Source organism: Haemaphysalis longicornis, unplaced genomic scaffold, assembly GCF_048455015.1.
Source record: "Haemaphysalis longicornis isolate Haplotype H1 unplaced genomic scaffold, Haemaphysalis longicornis Haplotype H1 scaffold_1, whole genome shotgun sequence".
Lineage (NCBI taxonomy): Eukaryota > Metazoa > Arthropoda > Arachnida > Ixodida > Ixodidae > Haemaphysalis > Haemaphysalis longicornis.
Window position 1 is genome coordinate 373,032,975 of NW_027526203.1, and position 9,048 is coordinate 373,042,022.

The 9,048-nt window shown below is 49.9% G+C and overlaps 1 protein-coding gene across 2 annotated transcripts in view; it reads left to right on the forward strand.

Moving 5' to 3' along the window:
* LOC144155100 (uncharacterized) overlaps window positions 1–8,637 on the forward strand; it is a 51,881-nt gene extending 43,244 nt beyond the window's left edge. The window contains exon 2 of one of the 2 annotated variants that reach the window (XM_077686352.1): window positions 7,846–8,637. In XM_077686352.1, the coding sequence (XP_077542478.1) occupies window positions 7,846–8,418 (573 nt within the window). In that variant the 3' untranslated portion in view covers window positions 8,419–8,637. The remainder of the gene's footprint in view (window positions 1–7,845) is intronic. The other variant, XM_077686351.1, reaches the window with a different exon arrangement.
* Window positions 8,638–9,048: the final 411 nt, after the last annotated feature.

A 9,048-nucleotide genomic window follows, 5' to 3' on the forward strand; every position in this document is an offset into this window, starting at 1 on the left:
GGAACACCGCAACTGAGTCATGCCTCAGGCACCCTGCCCACTTCATGGAAAGCAGCAGAGGTACGATTCATTCCGAAACCTGGTCAATCCCCCCATGGGGATAACCTCAGACCCATATCCCTTACGTCCTGCGTGGGAAAGATGATGGAAAGGCTCGTACTCAATCGGCTACAGAAACAGCTCGACGACACCGAGCTGATGCCCACGTCCATGTTTGGCTTCAGTTAAAACCTCGGCACTCAGGAGTTGATTCTCAAAAGGCCACTCGAAATTCCCCCAGAGCAGTTTTGGCCCTCAACCTGAAGGGGGCCTTTGACAACGCTACTCATGACAGCATACTGGCTACCCTTATTGCCACCGATTGCGAGGAACGAACTTATTCATACATCAGAGACTTCCTATACGATCGTATGGCGACAGCCAAGATTGGCACAGTTATATCCGATCCATCCGGCTTGGTGTCCGCGGCGCCCGTCAGGAGTCCGTGCTCTCTCCGTTGCTGTTCAACCTGGCCCTACTGAACCTCCCTAAAAGAGTGGCGGATATACCAAATCTCAGCTACAACCTATACGCCGATGATATTACCCCTTGGACGGGGCTGGGGTCTTTCGTAGATTCAAGGCACGCTCCAACAGGCCACTGATGTAGTACGCAAATATGCTAAAGCCTGTGGCCTCGAGTGTTCACCTAAAAAATCAGAACTTCTTGTCGTCCTCACGCCAAGCGACAAATCAAGGAATACATTCAAATACTCCTTGATGGCCAGGCCATCACTCCAAGCCCCAGCATCAAGATTCTCGGCCTATATCTCCAGGCGACCCGCCGCGGTGGCTCAGTGGCTGAGGCGTTGTACTGCTGAGCGCTAGGTCGCGGGTTCGATTCCCGGCCGCGGCGGCCGCTTTTCTGATGGAGGCGAAAAGCAAAAACGCCCGTGTGTACGAGATTTCGGCGCACGTTAAAGATTCCCAGGTGGTCGAAATCAATCCGGAGCCCTACACTACGGCGCGCCTCATCACCTGCGTTGCATCGGCGCGTTAAACCGTAGAATCAATCAATCAATCAACATCTCCAGGCCAACACCAAAAGGGACGTATCCTTGCAGCGCCTCAAACACAGAATCAATCAAATAATGCACATGATCAGACGAGTTGCCACAAAGAAGCGAGGACTCAGTGAAGCCGATACCCATCGATTAATTCAAGCTTTTGTCCTCTCAAGAATCACTTACGTCACCCTATATTTTCTTCTTGACAAGGAGGGCGTAAAAATGCTTGATATAATAATTAGAAAGGTGGTTAAACAGGCCATTGGTCTTTCCATGAGTGCGTCCACGGAGAGGCTGCTTAGGATGGGGCTCCACAACACGGTGAAAGAGCTGGTAGAGGGCCACCTTTCAAACCAGAAACTCCGACTGAGCAGTATTGCAGTGGGTCACCACATACTTCACCGGATTGGCTGGGCAGCACAAGATGTCACCCGGCGTGATGTACTCCCGGACTCTTGACGAAAAGAACTAAAGATGCTCCCTTTACCTCGAAATATGAACCCCTCACACCACGAGGGTCGCCGACAAGCACGAGCTCAAGTGCTCAACACCACCCTCGGCGAGGGTCACGCGGTTATCTACACTGTACACAGACGCTTCCCAACATCGCGGCCAGCAGCACATCATCATCGTGGCGACCACTAGAACCAACCTCCTTGCGTTTGCCTCACACAAGACCCAAGACATGACGGCAGCAGAAGAGGCAGCCATTGCCTTGGCTCTCACTTAATCAGGGGTTCGGAAGGCAGTCACCAACTCCCAACAAGCCAACTGAAATTACCACTCGGGGTGGTATTCCCGAGCTGCACTGCGCGTGTTAAAAAACCGATACCCAGCCGATTCCGATTAGCTCATCTGGACGCTCACTGACTCTTCCATGGAGGGCAATGAATACGCCCACCAACAAGCCTGCGCTTTTACGCCCCATACTACGGAGCTGCACGAGGACAGTTACCCGCTTGTCACGTTCAGGGACATAGCCGAACATTATCGCCTTCTGAGACAGACCCTACCTCCGCCTCACCCTGACCTATCCAGGGAACAACAAACTACCCTACGGCTGATACAATTCGGCTCCTTACACCCGACGCGTCTTCACTCAATGCACCCGAATCGCTACGACGCTGAATGTAAATTTTGCTCAGAAGTAGGCACTCTCCGCCACATAATCAAGATGGGCAACTTTAGCCGTGGGTAGCCCCATCTCTCCCCTTCAACTACCCAACAAGAGCAAGGGGATATTTCTCCTATCCAGCCCCTCTCTGACTACCAAGCTTCAGCTGGTGGACAGAGCACGCGCAGCACGGACTGCATATGGGCTCCAGTGAAGAAGGAACCACTCCCCTGTGCCGCGCTGTCAGTGTTGTACACGTTCCTCTAAAACAGGAACGAAAGCTCGTTCCTCGTTCCTTCCCAATTTTGAAACGAGTTCCCGTTACAAGTTCCTTTATTGCGGAAGGAACGCGTTCCAGTTCCACTTCGAACATTGGAACGGGTCGTTACATTAACGTTACATTTCATTTTTTTATTTTAAAATATGGTGTCGGATTCCTGAGGTAAAATTAAGTGAGAAATTTAAAACTCACATCCAAATAAGTATATTATAGGAATATGAACACTGCCGGCAGCAGTTTATCTGGAGATAAAAAGAATCCAAAGAAACGCTCCTAGACGATTTTTTTTTCAGGGAGCACCGGACAAACTTAAGACATGTCTAACTGCGATTTTGGTGCTCGTCTATCATAGGTGCAAGACGTGTGACACTTCCCACTTCGGTCTTAACACGCAGTAAGGCTACTGCGCTTCACATTTGCTAATAGAATGTTACTCACATGCAGGAACGTGATAAATGCCTTGCATAAGAAACCTCGTCGAAAGGAACAATACATAGGCCTTTAATGAATGCTGATTTAATTTTACAGTTTATTTAAAATACCTTACAGGCCCCTTTGCAGGGAATTGAGTAAGGGGGTTACAAAAGTGAAGCTTTGCGGATAATACAGCACAAATTTCCGAGTAACAAAACACAGCGAAAAGCAAAAAACGCCTGTTTGTACGAGATTTCGGCGCACGTTAAAGATCCCCAGGTGGTCAAAAGTACCCCGGAGCCCTCCACTGCGGTGCGCCTCATCGCCTGCGTTGCGTCGGCGCGTTAAACCCTACACTCTCTCTCTAGTAACAAAACACAACAGAACAAGTATTTACTACAAGGTTCGCAATCCAAGCTTAGGTCGGAAGACGATAACAAAAAAAAAAAAAAAAAAAGCCACCAGCGTAGTCACACACGAATTCTATGCACAAGAATTAGAAAGTATGCCGAACACAATAAGGGTAGTAGATAAAGGAAACAACCAAAGATGACCAAATATGGGGACGCGACGCACAATTCAGTTGCGGTGGTTAGAAATACGCATAAGGGAAAAGGACAGGAAATAACAGGGAGCGTAATCACGTGTGGAAAAAAACATTTACACCATAAAAAAAAATAAACGGACACAAAGCGCGACACTATAAAGTAAAAGAAAGAACAACAAATAAATAAAAAGTAATGAGAAAACAAGGAAACACGTGCCGTGGTACAGAAACGACAGATTACTTGTCTCTTCAAGCAGAAAAAACGTGAAGTACATAATAAAGTTATAGGATATGGCAGAAGAGAAAAAATGTAGAATGAATGAAAAAATGTGAAAACGATTAGTGGGGGAAAATGCCCGACTGCATAGTCGCAACTAAGTAGAGTCCCTTGTTTGAACTCAGCAAGAGCTGCATTTCGATGTTGGAGTCACACAGGCGAACCCGTTTTTTCGTCACCACTTCTTTGGCAATGTTGAAGGCCGTTCGAAGCGCTTGAGGGTGCTGACGTGTTGCACTTGAAGGAAAGTTGGTTCAGTCCCTCGAAGTTTACATCTGCGACAGCGGGTAGTCAACCGGTACCAGCAGGTACCGCGACAGCTCATTTTGTGCCTCGGCTGGAAGGGTTTGCTGCCCGAACGAAAAGAAATCCTCGGGCGCGGACGAGGTGGAAAAATCTGCACTGGATGACTCGGTCACCCCACCCAGCTCTGCCTTTGTGTCGTTGGTCGCCTTGTCTCGCACCGAACTACCTGGGATCCATGATAGCTTAAACCTTGGGATTAAGCAACTGGCGACAATGAGCTCGCGCTTTCCTTTGAGGGTTCCAAACATGCAATCTCGAACAATTCCCGGTGACCCGGTGACCGTGCAATCCCGGTGACCCTTCGAATTACCTCACAGCGAGAGTAACTCCCTCAATAACAACGCACCCGCGCCGCACGCACTAATGCGGCAATTACCCCGGACAATATACGGTGGTTTCACAACGTACCAGCACTGCCGCTCAAACTTAGAAACCTTTCCCCGGCAGCTATGGGGAACAATTCCATCGGCCAGAAGCGCATCTTTGCCTCCCCTGACAAACGATTAAAAGTAAAAAGAATTCTCGGGGCTGCGCAATTCACCCGTCGAACGCCGCGTAAGCTCAACCGGCATGAAAGCAAGCACAAGCTGCGGAACGCCGCGTTGTTATTCTTCTGCCTTTGACCTCCGAGGATGCACGTTCCGATGAAGGGTGGGAAAATTGGCCAGCTTAATGGAAGAGAAACACTTTAGCGACTTGTGGATTTTCGTACTCGAGCCTTGGCATCAAAAACAGCCCATTCCTAGCGATGTAACGTTTGCAGCAGGAACGCCGTTCCTGCCGTTCCTTTAAAAAATCTAACGAGTTACCCTTATAGTTCCACCGACCCTAAATAGAACGGGGGCGTTCCTCCGTTCCTCCAAAAAAGAACTAGTTCCAGGAACGCCGTTCCTTGGAACTCCGTTCCGTACATCAGAACTATCAGTAAAAGTAGTTCCTCCTCCTCCTCCTCCTCCTCCTCCTCCTCCTCCTCCTCCTCCTCCTCCTCCTCCCCTTATGCTCGAGACATCCAATCATCATCCTCTTCGCCCCGTCAATGAGTTGGCACTTTCTTCTTTCTCGGCTTCATTGCTTTTGTCTATGCGCGATGTATGAGTTTTCGGTCTTCCTCTTCTTTCCCTGATCCCACCGGTTTTGTTCATCTGTCGCCGCTGCTGCCTCGTGACCTCAGTGTCATGGCCACCTGTCTTATGGCATTTGTATAGCAGTCACCCCGAACGGTTTCGTGTCGGTTCGTTCGTAAACTGACAGAAAATGTAGAAGAGTAAGATGGAGGAGGGGACACAAGCATGCCTCTTCTGGCCCCTAGATCTACACCTCTGCTGCGTGGACGAGGTCCACACCGCCTTTTTCCCACCTCCACACCGCACGCTGCTACTCCGCAACCATTGGAGTTATCCCGGCATCGAATGCTATATCATTTAAGCTTGCTTTTGGATTTCCAAAAAAAGTGAGACTGCTTTCTCGCAGAGACAAATTCAATACGGGAACAATCTCAAGCCAGTTAGCTAATAACATCTACTTTTCCTCTCCCTAGCCTGTTGGAAGGCGGCGCAGGCACGCTCCCTTCTGGCGTGTATACAAGACACACGCAGTCCCCGCTCCCTCCGCCACCTAAATAATATACGTGCAAGCACCGCAGGGACCAGGTTCTACGTGTCGTCAGGCACGGCTTTAATGACTTGGCTCCAGTGGGCGCCCATACGGGCGCTCAGGGCGAGCGCGTCTAATGAAAGCAGCGCGCGAACGCGATCGCCGCTCGCGCGGGCTATCGGTGGGCGCCCAGTCGCCCAGCGCGCCTGTAAACGTGGTCAAGGTCAAGCGTGCACATAGCTCTGCCTCTCTGCGGCCCGAATTCGACGGAGCCAAGGCAGGGTCTGCAACCTTTACAAGCCGGTAAGAAACCAAAAGTGGTTTGACGCAGCCGAGTCATGCATTCCTCGTAAAACACTTGGCGACACATTTCGCGCAGTCGTGTTGTCTCGAAAAGGCATACACTGTTTCGGGAAGACGCTTGAATGCGTTCGACGCCTTTTAACTGAAGCATCGGTAGTCCATGGGACTCGCAGAGAAGGAAGGGGTCGGTGTACGCGGGGCATGGGGGCGTGACCGGCGTGTGATTCCGTCAGGGGCTTCACAGAAAGTTCCCACCGGAGCTGTGAGATCCTTGACTTCGCGTTGCACTGGGTGGTGATATTCTCGGATGGCACGTGGAGTTTTCCTCGTTCCACTTTCTGCTTACTGCACTTACATGGTGCGGCAAACTGGGCACAGAAAAAGTGTAGCCTCTTCTCAAATTACTTGCTCTTACATTTTCTCCTCGTTTTTCCATGTGCTGTCTGTCGATCCTTTCTCTCTTTTTATCTTTTTTTTTTCGAGCGATACGAAACTTTCAACAGCTAGACATGGAGGGGAGCTATTCCTGCCTGTATCCGTTAAATTGCATTTGCTTGCGTATTCTACTGAAAAATAACCGAGGTACTACCACGGTTTAGACATATAAATGAGATGCTAACGTTTCGGGTCGAGAAAATCGCGCCACTATTTATTATTACTTTCGGAAATGTTTCATTAATATAGCGTAGGGAAGGTGTTACGGAGAATTGCTTCCTGTAAGCTGCTTTATGGCTGTGTGTGGACAAGAGAACGACATAAAAAGAAAGAGAGAGCTCTCTATTCAATTGAGGCTAATTTACGCACCGAAGATATACACCGTGCTACCACCTTACGAAGCAATGAGGTACACCGTAGGGGAGGGCTACGGATTAATTCAGACCACCTGCGGGTCTTTAAAATGCGCTTACAAACTCTGAAACTTTTTCAGCATGTGGACTGCTTTTATTGCCTAGTCAATAAGCCCGTCCAGTCCTTAGCTAAAGTGGCCACGAAGTAAACAAGTCAAATATTGCTGATCTGCTGCACATGGATACTTTCGAAACTCACTTCAAAAGATTTCTTTCTGCGTGGTGATCTTCATAGTCTGAGAATTATTTGCGTGTTCAAGCTGTGAGTGCATCACAAAAGCACTATCGCCGCTGTTGGCCTGCTTCCTTCTTCTTTTCAGCTCCAGCAATAAACGCATTCGATAATCATTTAAAGGATATCCGCAACAAAAAAATCAAAGCAGAGTCTAGATGAGGTACCTGCTGCTGCGAAAAAATGACACTGTGCCGCCCCGTGTTAGCCATAACTAAAGCTTTCGAAGGGCCTCCAGGCGTCCAGGCCAAACGATTGAAGGCATTTGTCGCCACCACTGCAAGGCCCTTTTCAATCTCGTACACCCCGGTGTTCCTGTTTCGAAGGATCTTTAATGAAAAGCGCAAAGTTTTACCGGAATATCGGAATGTCTATGTTCCACCCTGTTGAGAATCAAGTATGACATTTGTGTTAGCTGCTCCTAGTGCACGGGGACTTCCAAACTGCGCATGTAAACATGGACAAGGGACACGCACACGCAAAAATTCCAATCGGGTCGCACTCAATCAAGGACTGCCGTTTTTGGACGCCAAATAAAAGCATGGTTCGGGTATGTTTACAAAATGCGGTTATCATAATTCATTCCCCTGCAACTGTGCAATGTGATCATTTCACTTGCACGGAAAGAAATCGCTCAATTTGTGCATTCCCGTTCATATTTTCATGCTCGCGTTTCGTTTGTTCATGCCAATACATAAACAAGGACATATATATGATTTATATACACGATTTAGTGCTAAAAAGCGTTGTCCGCGGCACATATTAGCTCTCTGCAGGGCAGCATGCCGGGAAGTGTCCATAGTCAGTAATGTCAACATTGCACCAGTGAATGGCGGATGAACGCGACATGCAAGTGCCCTAATGACTCGTGTTTTCCTTGACGCAGTTTCTCGCAGCCGCGTGGATCGCGGTGCTCCGTTGCTCCGCGCTGCCGACGAGCTACGATGCTCCGGTACCTCAAGTGCCAGGCGGGACCACGAGTAACTCACAGAGGCGCTACTCATCCACGGGCCTTCTCCGTTCCGCCGAGAGCAGTCCAGCGGCGACCACGACGGCCGGCCGACGCCACACTGCGGCCGCCACGCAGTCCCGGGCGGTCAGGGGTGCCGACTTCGGCGCCAGCTACATCGGCAGCCCGCCAGACTCGCAGGATACCCCCTTCTGGGTGGAAATGGTGGCGGCCAAGCTGCGCATGTTGACTAAGCCCAGCCTGGGACCGGAGCCGCGGCCACACAGGCGCCGCCGACCTCAGTCCACGCCCGCTAGGAAGAGGCCCGTCCACGTGCCAAGATTCGCCACGTCCCACCCCGCGCAGGCCAAGCCAACGCGGCTCACGTACCTCCGGAACATCTCGTACAGCACCCTGCCGTACTACGGGTTCGGATACGGGCCGCACGGCTTTGGGTACGGCTGGAAGCGCTACGGCCCGTGGGGCATGTACGGTGCCATGAGCTTCTGAGGGGGCATCTGCGCCGGCCCGCGTGTGCGTGTGGACCTTCCGTCTACGGTCGTCCCGGGCATGGACACGTGACGATGAATTACAAAACGTGCTGTGATACAGGGAGCCTGCATTACGTATTGGCTTAGCACTCTAGGCGCAGACGACGCCTTTCGTACACGAATAAATTTTTGAAGGGGGACTGGGGCTCGTGATAGTTCCGATAATAGAAAGCTACCAGTAGGCAGGAAACTGCTAATTGGAGTGTTCTGGTGGTTTTTCAGGGTATGGTGGAATAATGTCGACCGTAATGTACCAGATGCGATCGTAATGTACCGCATGGTTTGAACTTTGTTTTGTGCTTGCCACAACCGCCGCAATACGCACCAGTAGGAATCATCGCATAAGTTGCCAGAAGCAGAATTCAAGCATGCACGCTCATATGACGACAAACTGTGTGACTAGGCGCCTTCTGTAGCAAAGACAGAGTCAATCTTCGTAAAAAAGGAAAGATAAAGGTAAGTCACTCTTATTTTCTTTGATTTTTTTGAATGTCTGTTTCGTTTCAAATTGAATTGTTGCAGACGACAAACCTTGCTGTTTGTGTCAGAAATTCTTGAACTATGCGTAATACATAATTTCATTGCGTGA